Source organism: Zootoca vivipara, chromosome 11 (genome assembly GCF_963506605.1).
Source record: "Zootoca vivipara chromosome 11, rZooViv1.1, whole genome shotgun sequence".
NCBI classification, from domain to species: domain Eukaryota; kingdom Metazoa; phylum Chordata; class Lepidosauria; order Squamata; family Lacertidae; genus Zootoca; species Zootoca vivipara.
Window position 1 is genome coordinate 63014464 of NC_083286.1, and position 14873 is coordinate 63029336.

General features: G+C 49.4%; 1 protein-coding gene across 5 annotated transcripts in view; it reads left to right on the plus strand.

Moving 5' to 3' along the window:
• Positions 1–14873, plus strand: part of UNC13B (unc-13 homolog B) — a 160255-nt gene that overhangs the window by 49878 nt on the left and 95504 nt on the right. For 3 of the 5 annotated variants that reach the window (XM_035100684.2, XM_035100686.2, XM_035100685.2), the window contains 2 exons: positions 863–1085; positions 14559–14855. In XM_035100684.2, the coding sequence (XP_034956575.1) occupies positions 863–1085; positions 14559–14855 (520 nt within the window). Of the gene's footprint in view, positions 1–862; positions 1086–3669; positions 14856–14873 lie in introns of those variants that run through there. The other 2 variants (XM_060280414.1, XM_035100682.2) reach the window with 1 other exon arrangement.

A 14873-nucleotide genomic window follows, 5' to 3' on the forward strand; every position in this document is an offset into this window, starting at 1 on the left:
GGCTTAAAAAGCAGGAGGTGGTGTCATTTCCAGCATGGACAATCAAATTACTCCAGAGGAGTTGAAAGCCTGTTTGAAGTTGTTCTTGGCTAAGGATGCTTCATATTCTGTTTTTTCCTTCCTTATTAAGATGCATGTTGCAATTCCACTTTTATGTCGGGGAGAGGAGCAGGCTGACTGGGCGGGGGGCAAGGAACAGCTTGTTTCTGTAGAAACTAGCCCTCCTATTGAATAAATGGAAGAGAGTCTGGAACCAAAAGGGTTGTCAGGAGCGGGCCCTGCTCCATTTCTGGTGGACAGTTTTGCCTGGACTCTCCTGACCACAAATTCAAGTGAGGCAGAGGAGCTGCCAACTATACCATGCGGATGCGGGAAGACAGCGTCCGGCATCCTGGCTCAGATCTGACCTCTTCAGACCGTGCTTCTGTTTGATTGTCCCCCCTGAGTTGCTCGTGGGTCGGTGTTGCATAGTGACTTTGCTGCAGTCCCTCCTTTGAGCTCCGCAAAAGTTGCTGGTCCTCCTTACCATTCCCACTTTGTCAACCAAAAAAGAAATACTTAAGCTGTGATCACCCTAGGCAGAGCATGAGCACTTGCAAGAACGATGTGCCAGCGCATCCTGCCAGTCTGTTCTCCTGCACGCCCACTTCCTGCTCTCCTTCCCTCTGCCCCCCAGCCCTGGGTAGAGATGTAAAATTTCCGGAAATTTTGAAGCTCGGGGAAAAACGGAAATTTTCAGAAAAATTGAGAGAGAAAAATGCTACATTAGCACTTCTACATTAGCTAGCTTGAAAGGTGCTTTTGTCTGAAGTGTCCCGATCTTGGACTGGGAGACGCTGCTCAACCCTCTCCTGTCTTCTAGCTTTTGAAGACCACGATAGTGCTGTGGATGACAGAGACAGCGACTACCGCAGTGAGACCAGCAACAGCCTTCCTCCCCAATACCACACCACCTCGCAGCCCAATGCTTCGGCGCACCAGTTCCCCGTGGCTTCCCGTCTGCAGCAGCAGGGGGTCCCCCGAGAGTGCTGTGTGGAGTCCCTGCACAGCTATGATTTGGATTACCACGAACGAGCAGCCATCAGGTAGGTACCCCCTTGGAGCCAGGGCATTTTCTCTCCCCCAACCACAAATTTATTGGCAGGAGAAACTCGCCTTAAGCTACCAAGATGCAGGTTGGCTGCTTCAGACTATCTTTTGGTCAGGTTTTTTTTTTTAAAAGAAAAGCCATTCTGCTGCTTCAAGGGTGGCAGAAGAGCAGTGAGCAACAGCTGCCAGACAGAGTCCCAGGTGCCGGTCTCCCCCGAATAGCCCAATGGGAACAAAGAAAGGTTTGCAGCTGAGCCTCCTTGCGAAGCAGAGCTGGTGGCAAGCAGTTCTTTTTGCTGTGAAATTTTGGGGTCCCCAGGTCGTCACCCTGAGTGACCGACAAGATGTGGATCAATTTCACTTGAGATTGCAAGGCGTCCTGCCCCTCAGGATGCCACTCTTGCTGAGATTTGGCTTCAATTGTCTTGCACCCATCCAGACTCCTGGCGCGATTGCTCACCACCAGTCCCACACGCCACACACTTGCTTTCATTTCCCATTTTACAATACTAAGCTGTTTGAACCTTCTGTGTTCCTCTTGTCCTTCACGTCTCCCAACGTCTCCTTGCCTTTTTGAAGAAGGTGCCATAGCTTAGGCTCCACTGTGAGTGGCCGAACTGACCTGGAATCTGCATCACAGTCAAGTCAAATGACAAGCCGCCAGCTGTCACTAGAGAGCCGGCACTCACTAGAGTTGTCTGATAGGTGGGTGACCCTCTCCGAAGCCTCTGTGTCCTTGTCTCGTGACGTGGCTTTGGTCTGCTGGGGTTCCTGGGCTAGCTATCAGTGTTTGCATGAATTCATCCTCTTCCAAGGATAGTAGCAGGCTGGCTGTTTTCTATGGCTGCTCTTGTTTCAACTGGGTTTTTGTTGCTGTTGACTTTCTCCTTAGGAAAAATGTAGAACATTTGTATCAGCCCTTTAAAGAGAGAAGTGATGCAAATCATTAGCGTTCCTCCAAACTAGGCCTTTAGAATCTTAGATCCATCTAATTTATCCTCATATAATTACTTTGGTTTCTAATTGTCCTGTCAATACTGTAGCTGGAGTTTTTAGGATTCATGTTTCCAATTCTGACTTGCCCATCATAATCTTGTTTGTGCTATCCACATGGTTAATGGCAGTAACCCCAAATAATTATTGGAACGGTTCCTTATTTTGCGCCTTATCAACATGGTTTTTTGGTTTTGTCACATTGCAAATTTAATTAATTGATGCACTTTATTGTGTGCTTAGTGTAATAACTTCTTATTTGTTGTTGTTGTTTAGTCGTTTAGTCGTGTCCGACTCTTCGTGGCCCCATGGACCATAGCACGCCAGGCACTCCTGTCTTGCACTGCCTCCCGCAGTTTGGTCAAACTCATGTTCGTAGCTTTGAGAACACTGTCCAACCATCTTGTCCTCTGTCGTCCCCTTCTCCTAGTGCCCTCAATCTTTCCCAACATCAGGGTCTTTTCCAGGGAGTCTTCTCTTCTCATGAGGTGGCCAAAGTATTGGAGCCTCAGCTTCACGATATGTCCTTCCAGGGAGCACTCAGGGCTGATTTCCTTAAGAATGGATAGGTTTGATCTTCTTGCAGTCCATGGGACTCTCAAGAGTCTCCTCCAGCACCATAATTCCTCCAGCACCCTTCATGGATCAATGCCTTGTCGTGGCGAAGGGGCTTGAATAACTCAGAGAAGCTATGAGCTATGCCATGCAGGGCCACCCAAGATGGACAGGTCATAGTGGAGAGTTTTGACTAAACGTGATCCACCTGGAGAAGGAACTGGCAAGCCACTCCAGTATCCCTACCAAGAAAACTCCATGGACAAAGACAACAGGCATATAAAAAAACTTCTTATTAGTCTGTTGCAAATGCCCCTTCTTGAAATCAGGAGATAAGAGTCCTGGTGGATCAGGCCAGTGGCTCTCCTTCTCCAGCATCCTGTTCTTACAGTGACTGACCAGATGCCTGGGAGAAGCCCACAAGGAGGACCTGAGCTCCAGAGCCCTTTCCTCCCCTCCTGCAGTTTCCAGCAACTGGGGCTCAGAAGCATCTCTGCCTGCGACCGTGGAGGCAGAGCAGAGCCGTCGTGGCTAGTAGACTTTGATAGCCCTTCTCCCCCATGGATTTGTCTAAACCTCTCTTAATCCAAGTTGGTGGCCACCATTGCCTTCTATGGGATAAACTCCCTTGAGATGCTCCAGAAAGTGACTTGTAACATTTAGGTAGCTGCTCATTGACATTTTTAATCTGCAATTCCTGTTCGTAACAGAAGCTTATAAATAACATACCATACATCACTTTATAGTATACATAACACTGGTATACATGTTTCATGCTTTTCTACCCCTACAACCCTACTATTTAGCTGCAATAATAGTAAAAGAGAGATTCCTAACATTTCGTGTTAATAAATGGGTTCATTGTTGTGATATTTTAATATGCTTTTTACATGTGATTCATGATATCATTTGGTCTTTATGAAATTCTCCTTTGCAAGGTTTTGTGTTTAAAACTCTTTTTTCACCCCTCCTGCTCTTTCCTTTTTTTCTTTGCCCTTCTGTCCTTATATTCCCCCCCTCCACATGTATCAGACCAGGATCTTTAGTTAGCAATGGGAAAGTCAGGATCATTCCATTTGATTACGAAGTTGGCCAAGAACAGGAAGAGTGTGAAGAGAACTATGAGGAATTAGGCAAACAGTTAATAGAAGATTTTTTAGAAAAAAGTCACAGGACCAGAAGTTCACAGGGACGAAAGAGCCCCAGGCTCTCGAAAAGGGAGAACTTTGGCCATCATGAAAAAGCAAGATACTCACGGAAGGCTTGCCCAGAATCAGGAAATCCCGATGTTCCTTGCTATCCAGAGGAATATGACACAATAGACAGGAGAAGAAAGAAGAAGCTGAGATATAACAATTTTGAAGAATGCGAGCGAACTATACTGCAAAGCAGTGGTAACCGGAGATTTTCTTCAGGCAGCATTAAAGCAAGAACTGAACATAACCTATATCCTGATTATGATGAAACTGAGAAATGGGGCATCAGCCCCATTGAAAGTGAAGAACAGTTACCGGAATATCCAGTTTTGCGTCCATACAAGAATGGCCTTCTAGTCAAGAGTGGCAAGTTGTCCGCTAACCAACGTGCAAAGCATGACTCAGGATCAGTCCATTTTGATGGTGAAAATGAGATCCATTCAGAACAGCCAGCTCCCTCTTTTGTGCCATTGGGTGCCCTTAAAGAGTTTGGCAGCTGTTCATCCGGCGTACTCCTGTACTCCCCAGCTTCGGATGATGATGATGATGAAATGGAAGAAATAGCAATACTTTCCCAAGCATGGCGTGAATCCAGTGTTCGCCATGTTGGAGACCTTACTGACGTCCGTACTGGAAGTGCCATATCCCTGTTACCAAGGGACAAAAACTCACATAGGACGAGAGGAGGAAAGCACGGCTTTCTTAAGCAAGACTTGACCCTCTCTCCTGTTGAAGAGCCGACGGAAGAATATGTGGACACAATGGATGAACTGCAGTGCTTGGTTGAAACTGTGTCTGAATACTTAGCTGAAAAAGAGGAGGAGATTAGCAAATTTGAAACCCTTCCTGTGAGCAGAAACGCAAGCGATTGTGCCTCTCCCAAACTGGCCGGTGCTGATAAGTTGGCGGAGGAAAGTGCCCCTTTGGAGCAGGCCAAGCCAGCTGCTTCTGCTGCAGAGGAGAGCGAGGGCAGCAAAGGCATAACAGAAGCATTGCCAGACTTGTCTGGGGTGAAGAACACCGTCAGCTCCTTATTTAGTTCTTTCACCGAAAAAGTGGGCTCAGGAACAAAGCACTTAACAGCCTCAGTGGAAAAACTTGTATCTCCCACCCCAGAGAAACCTGAAGCCCCTGGTCAATCTGAGGGAGGCATCACAAGTCTATTTTCAAGTAAGCCCAAGTCTGAGGGTGCCTCTCCAGAACTGAAAGCAGAAAGCAAACTGGATGCCAAGCTGTCCATGGCACCTTCTCCTTCTGTGACCCAGAGTAGATGTGAGCGAGAAGCTGGTGATGCCAAGGCCAGCATCCCAGAAAAGGTGGCAGGAGATGACAAGGCTCCTCCAAGTGCCCAGGATGCTTCCGCAAATGCTGCCCCATCCTCTTCTCTGGACCCCAGCTCAGTCGTGAACTCCGTCTTTGGCATGTTCAACCCTTTGAAAATCTTCTCGGAAAAGGAAGCACCGAAAAAAGAGACTGCAAAACAGGAGGAGGCTGTGAAGGTGGAAGCCACGCAGGCCAGTGCTTCTGAAGCCAAGGCAAGTGGGAAGGCAGCTGAAGGCAGCGCGGGAAAACCCACCAACATCGGGCCTCCCGAAACGAGCAAGAGCGAGGCAGAAGCGAGCGCAAGCAGCGGCCCCGTATCCTCCATCTTTGGCAAGCTGTCGAGCTCCGTTAGTTCTTTCAGCTTGAAATCCAGTTTTGAGAGTCTGGCTGTTCCCAAGCAGCCAAGTGGCCCACAGAAGGCTTCTGATGCGCCGCCGCATGCCACAAGTCAGCCAGATAAAGTTGCTAAAGAACACCCAGACATGCCGAGAAATCCGCCACCTGCAGGGAAAGTGCCGGAAAGCAAGCCAAGTGAAGCCAAGAAGGAGACTGGTAACGCTCCGCCGTTGGGGCAGGGGGAACCACCTGAGAGCTTTTTCAGTCCACTTAAGAAATCCTTCAGCCAGTTGCTGCTCCCTTCTTCTGCTCCTGAAACTGTGCCAAAGGAGCCACCAGCGGGCTTGGGGAAAAGTCACCGTTCTGAAGATGATGTCAGGAAAACGAGCTCCGCAAGCAGCGAGCCCAATTTCCCTTTCACCGGTAAGCTCCAGGTTCCCTTTTTGAGCGGTTTTGGCTTTTCAGACAAACCACCGCAGGATAACAAAGAGAAGCCAGGAATTTTCACTTCATTCTTGAAAGCTGCTTCTGTGGAAAACTTGACAGCTTCAAAAGATCAAACTGCCCCACCGAGTTTTAGTGACAAGCCACTAAAGGCTGAAGAGGGTCACAAAAGCAGCAACTTGGAAGCTGCCAAAATGGACTCGTCAAAGTCTCAGGCGGTTCCTGAGGCACCACAGAGAAAAGAGGAGCCGACAAGGAAGAAAGAAACCAGTAAAGAAGATGGTCTGGGTGCACCAAAAAGTGGAGATAAAAACCAGGGTGGCTCAGACACTTCAAAAATTGCACACATGGATCAGGATAACAAACACATGGGTGCTCTGGATCACAAAGATTCAAAATGCAGGGGGGAGCTGGCAGCCCCCACAAAAGAATCTGACTTAAATACTACAGCAGGAAAGCCAGTGCTTCCTGGTGGAATCAGAGAGGACAAGGTAATGGATGATACTCAGAAGAAGGCCCCACAGCCAGGCCAGGGTTTGCTCTCGGGCCTCTTCCGCCGGGCGTCTTCAGACCACATCACCCATAATTTGGAAGAGCCAAATGTTAAAAATGAAACGGACAGCCAGAAGAGCAGATCAGCTGGCTTACTTTCTGGATTATTTAGGTTTGCTTCAAGTGAAAACGTGTCCGAAAGTATGCCAGATAAGGCAAAATCAGGCTCTTTGGGCATCATGAAGTTTTTTGAGAGGAGCGAAGAGACTAGTTCTGGTGACAAGTCCATTGGCTCACATGTGACTCCCGGTGCCCAAGAAAGCACTGGGGGGAAACAGGAGACGGGCAGGTTCATAAAGAACGTCATGCAGAGGCCAAATGAAAAATCGGAGGAGGGAGTGACCGAGACTGCGAAGGCAAATGGTCATTTGCCTCACCTGGAACTGAGCAAAATGGACAATGGACATGGTCCCCTCCCTTGGCAACCCGTCTCTCAGAATGCTTTAAGCTCACAGCCAAAGATACAAGTCTTATCGGGGCAGCCAACCCTTTATAGACAACCTACGGATTCCAATATTTATCAAGCAGTTCTCAACGAAAGGTCAAATGAATTTCTCAATTCTTCTTTACAGAGTGCTAAACTGTATGGCCACTCAGAGCAGCATCTTGCTCTTGAGGAAACAAGAAGCCCCTCTAGCTTGGACTGGGAATACGATGCAGGAGCATTTTCTCTTCATGCCCACCAGGTTTCCTTGCCCGTTTACTACGTCTTGCAGCAGAATTCTGTCCCACTGGCTGAGTTTCTGGAATGGCCAGACTCTAATGATGCCGTGGTGAACTTGTGCAAAAAAGATGGCAATGCCAATGTCGTGGATTGGAGGTCAAATGCGAATTTTGATGCCCTGAGCGTAGATTTCAGTGTCATGTCACACGAATCGTTTGATCAGTTAGACTTACAAGATTTCAGTCTAGAAGAAACTGAAATGTGGGCAACTCATTCTCTGAATGGAAACTTTCCTCCATTTGATGACTTCAGCTGTATTTTGGAAGAGATGCCCATGGACTTAAGCTATTCGTCGGCATGTGATGGCAATATGTGGACCTTAATTGATCAGGAGTCCTTGAGCCTGGAAGGCAGTTTTGTCTATTCCTCTTACAGCCAGGAGTACCAGGACTGGCTGATGCTGCTTGAGAAGGGCGTGTGGTGGCCATCGGAAGATGGTGATTGTGGATATTACATGTACAGGGACGGCCAGTTTGTTTATTCTCTGCTCACCGACCCCACTGGGCAGTATGTCTATATTTGCACTCCTGACACTTACACCTACCCAGACTACTGGGATTATAATTATCCACAGAGCTTTTTGCAGGGCACTGTCTTGGAAGATGACATGATTGCCGTTTGCGGTTTCAAAGTGCCTCTTGGTAATGAAGACGAGTTATTCTGGTTTGCTGAAGAGGAGCAATTGGATAATTACTCTGTAAACAAACCACTTGATTTGTCTGTAGCTCTGCAGAGAAGTGATCAACTTATGAACATGAATTTAGAGACCTTTTCGCAGATGTTTGAGGAGTCCATTTATTACCAGAGAGAGCAGCCTCTAGACTTTTCAGGGTACAAACTTCAAAAACTCAAAGTCGACTTTAGGCCTGAGAAAGAAATGGAGTGGCACTCAGAAGAGCCTCCCCTCACACTTGACCTTAGAGTTCACTCCAGGGTGGCTTCCAGTGGGAGGCTAAAAGATGATGCTCTACCCAAACATCCAGACAGGACCCCAGCTGTGAGTGTTTCCGAAAGTGGACAGTCACGGCGGTTTGGTTTCCATATATTCCAATCTTCTGCCAAGCCCGAGCCTTCACCGGCATCTCAGAGTGTTACAGAAGTCAAGACCACTGGAGAAGATAAAAAGCCACCTCTGAATAAAGTGGCATCTTTATTCTCTGCTTTGGGTGGCCTGATGGGTAAGGGTTTGGAAGCACATGAGACAGTGGAAGACACGGCTGTGAAGAATGGAGAATCAGGGGTGTTGGGACACAAAAACGACGCTCTTCCAGCTACGCCACCCAGGAAAACAGGAGAGGATATGCAAAACCAGCAGCGCACTGAGCATGGGCAAGAGAGAAAAGAGAGGGGCAGATTAGTTAAGTCTGTTAGGGATGAAAAGCCAATGATTTCTCAGAAAAAGCCTCAGCTGGTGAGGTCTTCCTCTCAGCTAAGCCAGGGTCCCGTGGACAGCAAGACCAGTCAGCTGGATAAAAGCGTTAAGCCTGCTCCCCTCCCAAGTCAACAAAAACCCAAAGTGGGTGAGGATGAACCCAAGAAAACCCAGCCAGCCCCCAGCCAAGCGCCCCCAGAGGCTGAGGGCACATTGTTTAAAAGTGCTCTCAAGATTCTTAGCCTGGGAGAAGACTCCTCCACAACGGCAGCACCCAATAAAAGTCAAGGCCCCGGGTTTTTTGATTTCTTTAAAACGCAGGTCAACAAAGCCCCACAGCCACCGCCAGCACCCCAAGCAAATCTGACGAAAAATGAAGCCGAGAAGAAAACGCCTCAGGAGAAAGTGGAGCCCCCAGGCATTTCGTCCTTCTTTGGTTCCATAGGGGATCTTTTCAAAGTCGATGCAGCCCCTGCCCCACCAAGTGCTACTGCTCCACCAAAGAGTGGAACCCACCCCTCACTGAAGCCGAATGACAACGCGGACCAGCGTAGCAGAGAGCCAAGCAAGAGCGGCACTCCTGCCCCTCAAATCCCTGTGGAGCAGGCTGGTGGGGAAGCTGCCAAGAGGCCCACAGTCTCTAAGGAAGAACAGCATGGGAAAGTAGGCAAGGAAGCTGCTCAAGTGAAGAAGGACACCCCCACCGCAGGGAATGCAGAACCCCAGCCTCCCATGCAGGCAGGCCCTCGAATGGACCAAGCAAATCGCTCTCCAGGGCAGCGTGGCCATGGACCAGCTGTTGCACCGGGACCGCAAGGCCATGCAGGAGCCGTACCTGGTAAAACTCAGCCAGGAAAAGCCAGTCAGCCACCACCCAGGGATTCTGGGTTTAGCCTGCCTTTTGGCTTATCGCAGGCGGCACCTTCGAAGCCTCTGCAGGCACAGCAGCCGGCTGGCAAGAGCATCTTCTCCTCCTTCTTCAGTGCCCCCGAGAAAGCCCCTGCCCCAGCCCCAGCAGCTCCTAATGCCAAGCCCCCAGAAGTAGAGGGTCTGTTCAAGATGCCTTCTTTCCTGTCCGGAGGGCCCAGCGCAAAGAAAAGTGTGCCTCAGAGCAGCTCCAGCTTCAGCTTTTTCAACCTGACCTCCTTCCTGGATGACAAGCCACCGGCAGCTGCTCCTGAAAAGGGGAATATTGAAAAGCCACCTCAGCAGCAAGCAAGCAACCTGGGAAAGCCGCCTCAACAGCAAGCAGACACAAAGCCATCTATGAAGCAGTGTGTTTCTGTTGACTCTGGCATTGGACTTGGCAAGCAGCAGGGCTTGAAGGATAAAGAGACAGCGACTGGTATTATAGAAGCAGTACTTGGAAAGCAAGAGGCTGTTGACCCGGCCCACAAGGCAAGTGAGTTAAAAACTCCTGCGGCTGAGCATGCTGCGGCAAGTGCTTCAGAAGTGAAGAATGAGGTAGAGATACCTTTAGTGGCCAGTAAACCTCCTGATGATGGTACAGATAGAGAAGACCACTCAGTCTGTCCTGATCCTGGCTCTCAGGTCCCTACGCTGCAGGAAGACACTGCACCTTCCCTTCTGGAGACTCCACAACCAGAGGAGCAGCTGCAAGACAATGCAGAAAAGAGTGATGGTCTTGTGGTGTCTTCTGAGAAGGAATTTGTTCCTTCAGGTGGGAGCGAGACTTCTGAAAAGGCAGAGCCCAGTTCAGTTCGTGATGAGACTCCTGTGGCTCTTGAGCCATCTCCTGCTCCTGGAGACTTTTCACAGGAGGTTGTACCTGAAGAAGAACCAAGCGTCCCTGAAGTCAAGCCCCTGGAGCCCAAGCAGCCTGATAGGACCCCAAATGCTGCAGGAGAGCAGCAGGCTCAGGGCCAAAGACCTCTCTCTAAAATGGCAGCAGCAACACCTAACCTGCAGGAGAAACCTAAAGAACCTGAGGGGGACAAATCAGTTCTCGATTCCTCAGTTGAAATGTTTTCCAGCTTCATGACGAAAATGAAACCAACCAAGACATTATCTGGCTTCTTTTCCCAGCCTCAGACTCCAGCAGCTCCTAGTGCACAAAAGAGAAGCACTTCGTTTTTTGGCCTTTCCTCCCTGCCAACTGGGCCTCCCCCAGCATTTACAAGTGATCTCTTTGGCATTTTTAAAGGAGCAGCAGATGAGACCCTTTCAAAGCCTGCAGGGAAGACCGCAGGCACTTCAAAACCCCAGGAAATGAGCTCCAGGGCAAAGGAGGCTGTGGGCCCAGGTCTTGCAAAACAAGATAAAGCCTCTAGGGACGAACTTTTAGGGCCAAATGCCGGCAGTGTTTTGAAACAACCAGACCAAACCTCTAGGGCTGAACCTACAGAGAAAGAAGCTAGCAGTGACTTGAGACAAGATGCCCCTTCTGCTTTAGCAGAAGAGAATTTAGGAAAAGAATGTACGGCAGAATTGGAAGCTGAAAGCAGCGGAAGACCTGAACATGGTCTAGAACCCTCCCTTAATGCTTCAGAAACTTTAGACTCAAGTAGGGATCAGGGCCCTGGAGTGGTACAGCTGGACACAAACTTACTGGCATTGGATGAAGCAGGGAAGGCTGCTCCGTGTAGTCAAGAGGTACGTGATGCAGTTGAGACAGCCACAGCGGTACTGCAGGATAAGAGTGAAGGGCCTGTGGAGCACTTGGAAAATGGTGCTGTGCCTGCTGTTGAAGAGCAACCAAGCCCGGCATGGGAAACGGACGTTGGCCAAATGGATTTGGACAGTACATGTGAGCTGGAACCCAAGGTTGGCGAGGCAGATGAACACCTGAAACTGTCAGAACCGACGAATACTTCACTAACCACTGAAGAAGTAGCTATAAAGAATGAGGCAGATGTTGCTATTTGCCCACCAGACACGTTTGGGACCCTGGAGATGGAACCCAAAGCTGCTGCAGATGAGGCCCATGACTTGCTCCATCAGGATATGGAAAAGCTCCCTGAAATAAAACCTGATCTTCCTCCTGAGCAGAAAGAGCCTCTAACCATCAGCGAAGCAGCCTCAGAAGCTGCTCCCTTGAAAAGCAGTTTGGCTGGTAAGAGCAAGCCAGCCAGTGTTCCTACAGAGGCCAGCAGCACCAAGCCCATGTTTGAAATTCCAAGCATGCCCACTTTGCCCAAATTTGGCTTCATGTCCTCCGCAGACAGCAGCAAGCCATTTGGCTCCTTCTTCTCTGCGCAGCCGCCTTCAGCAAGCAAGCCTGCACCTGAGCCAGGCCTCATGTCCAGCTTCAACAAGTTTTCCTCAAGTCTGTTTGGTGGAGGAAGTGATGAGAAAGCAGGTAAAGTAGAGGGCGCTCCGGGTGCTGTGTTTGGAAAGAAGCTGGACTTCTCATTTCCGTGGCAGAAAGATGCCAAGGAGGCGGGTCTCAAGAAGGAACCAGATGTGCCAACACCAAAAGCTTCCTCCAAACAGGAGGTGGCCCCAATTTCTTCATCCAGACTAGATTCGAAGGCACCAGAAACGGTCTCCAAAGCTGAGGAACAAGCAATGGATGTGACCAGTGGTGACGGGAGCCCAAACCTCTCTGCCTCCGATCAGCCGGCTGACAGTGCTGCTGATGCAGACCTTTCTTCTAAGCAGCCCGACAGCAAGGGCAACGAATGCTTAGATGGTCCCACGCCTGACATCCCACTTGTGCCCAACAAGGAGCTGGAGCTTGAGGTCTCCAGAGAAACGGAAGACGAGCCAAGCACCATTTCCAGCGAGCCTCCTGGGCTCCCTTTGGAGGAACCAGCAGAAGGCGCCACGCAGGTTCAGGATGAAGTAGAGCAGAAGGAAAGTGTCCCTTGTCCAGAAACGGAAACACTTGCTACTGGACTGCAGTCGGCGGAGCAGAGTAGCCCTGAGCCACTCAGGAAGAAAAGGCCAGTAGCCCAAACAGCATGATAAATGGTGCCAACTTGTGGGCCATTTATAATGCAAGTGCCGTAACAGTAGATGCCTCACCTCGTAGATCAGACTCCTCTAGGCTGTGTTTGGCATTAGCAGTACCCAGTGGTAGGTAGAACTCTTAGTTGCTAGACTGCCCACCCAGAGCCCCTCCTGCCCTTCTCCTTCTCAGCTTCTGGTTTCCTTTGTTCCAAAAGGCTGCGATGACTCTTCCCCTTTGCTCTCCGTTTGTGTCGTGTCCTTGGGAGTGAGCTGCTTTGAGTTTTAGTTTCATTACCCTTCCATAGCCTAATTGTGTGCGTGAGAAAACAACTTGCACCTCTAGATGACATGGTGGGTGGCAGGGAGCTGCCCTTTTAGAGGAAATCAGAGGCTCGCTGGGAGGCCTGGAGATGGTTTGCAAAAAGCTTAGTTAGACAACATACAAGGCATTCATGTTTTAAGATGGGAGAGAGACCCAGGTGGCAGCAAAAGCTGTTTCAGGGGTTGCAGTTCAGTCACCTGCAGCATAACTTTTCTACACCCAGAAGGGGATTCCGACTAAACATCAGGAAAAACTTTCTGACAGGAGCAGCTGTTGAACAGACTCCCTTAGGAGTTGGTGGACTCTCCTTCCTTGGAGGTTTCTAAGCAGAGGTTGGCTGGCCATCTGTCATGGATGCTTTAGCTGAGATTCCTCCATTGCTGGGGGTTGGACTGGATGGCCCCTGGGGGTCCTTTCCAACTCTACCATTCTAAGATTCTGTGATTAAAACATCCTCCCTTCCACCAGGACAAGTTAAACATGGCCACAGACTATTAAAGCTACTAATGCGGAAACATCCAGTTCTTGCTGCTCAGAAGCTGTTACTGCCCAACTAACATGATTCAGTTTTTCTCTACTTTTACCAGCTGTATTCAGCGGCATTAGCTGAATGTGCTTTTCTGTGTTAGGCTCCTCATTAGGTCTCCAAGCAAGCATTAGGTGCCCTCATTAGGTCTCCAAGCAAGCTGATAACTGGTTTTCTGGTTTACCATATCTCAAAAACATGTTTTTTTATTCCGCATTGAAGAGAATTGCAGTGATTTCATGTTGCAGCTGTCAGTATATTACGTGACTTTTGCTCCCTGTTTAGCCCTGTCCAGGGGATGATTGGGGGCAAGTGTTCTTGCTGCCCCTCCCTAGTTACAGAACTGCTAGTCACTAAAGTCCTTGCTAAATCTGCACTCCTCACCCTCCATCTCTAGACAATTGGCCCAGCAGGGATCCTGCTTCAAGCATTTTCCAAGGAATAGATGGGATTTTCACAGTCCTCTTGCAGATGTCTCTGCCTATGTGGGCTGCCAAAAGCCAGGCGACGCTTAAATATTGGCAGAGAAGCATTTGTGCCCCTTCCCTCTTAGAATTCCACAATGGAGAGTGTGTGTGTGGGGCGGGGGGGAGTGTCTTGTTGAATGAACAGCTCCTGGTTCAATAGTTCCAACCTTATAATAATCAGTCGCTCCCAAGCAGCAACAGCAGTGGGCCCATGTGCTGGAAGACAGGGCAGATTTTTCTAAACAGCAGCTGCAACAGGATCCATTCTCAGCCGCTGGAGAAACTTAAGAATGTGTTCATGAAATGGCAGTGAAGATGAAACCCTCATGTCCCAGAATCCACATGCAGTTGACATGCTAGGGGCAAACGTTGTTGTAAGAAGGTGTTGAGCTTAGCAGCTTAGAGGTTCAATGCACACAAAACCTTGGCTGCCATTCTTAATTTTCCTGTGGCCTGTAAACAAATTGCAGCAGATGATGCTACCTGTTTCTGATCGATATAACAATAGGGTCCAGAGGCTTAGGCCCAGCACAAAAATTGCAAAAACAAACTTGGAAGTGGCGGGCGACTGAGGTGTAGATAGGATATTCTCTCTCTCTCTCTCTCTCTCTCTCTCTCTCTCTCTCTCTCTCTCTCTCTCTCTGTGTGTGTGTGTGTGTGTGTGTGTGTGTGTGTGTGTGTGTGTGCATTGTGCTGTTTCCTGGTTGCCAAGACCTTTTGACTTACTAATGCCTTGCTCTCTCACAGTCCTGCCAGCAGTAGTAAGTTTGGTTCCTCCTGTAACATCAGTCAGGGAAGCTCTCAGCTGAGTGAGCTGGACCAATATCACGGGAGTGTGCCCTGCTCCGAACATGAGGACGAGCTCGCAGAAGGGGTGCCTGTTGCTGCTGCTCCTCACTCAACGGAGGGCCCTGCACCATCCAGCGAGCAGCATGAGCCCCAGGAAGTGCACAGGGAAGGAGAGGGGAAGCTGAAAGAGCATGCCACCCCTCAACTACCTCCTGAAGTGGACAAGCCCAAAGAAGCCACGAAGACACCAGGCAGGTAGGTGGTGCACATTGA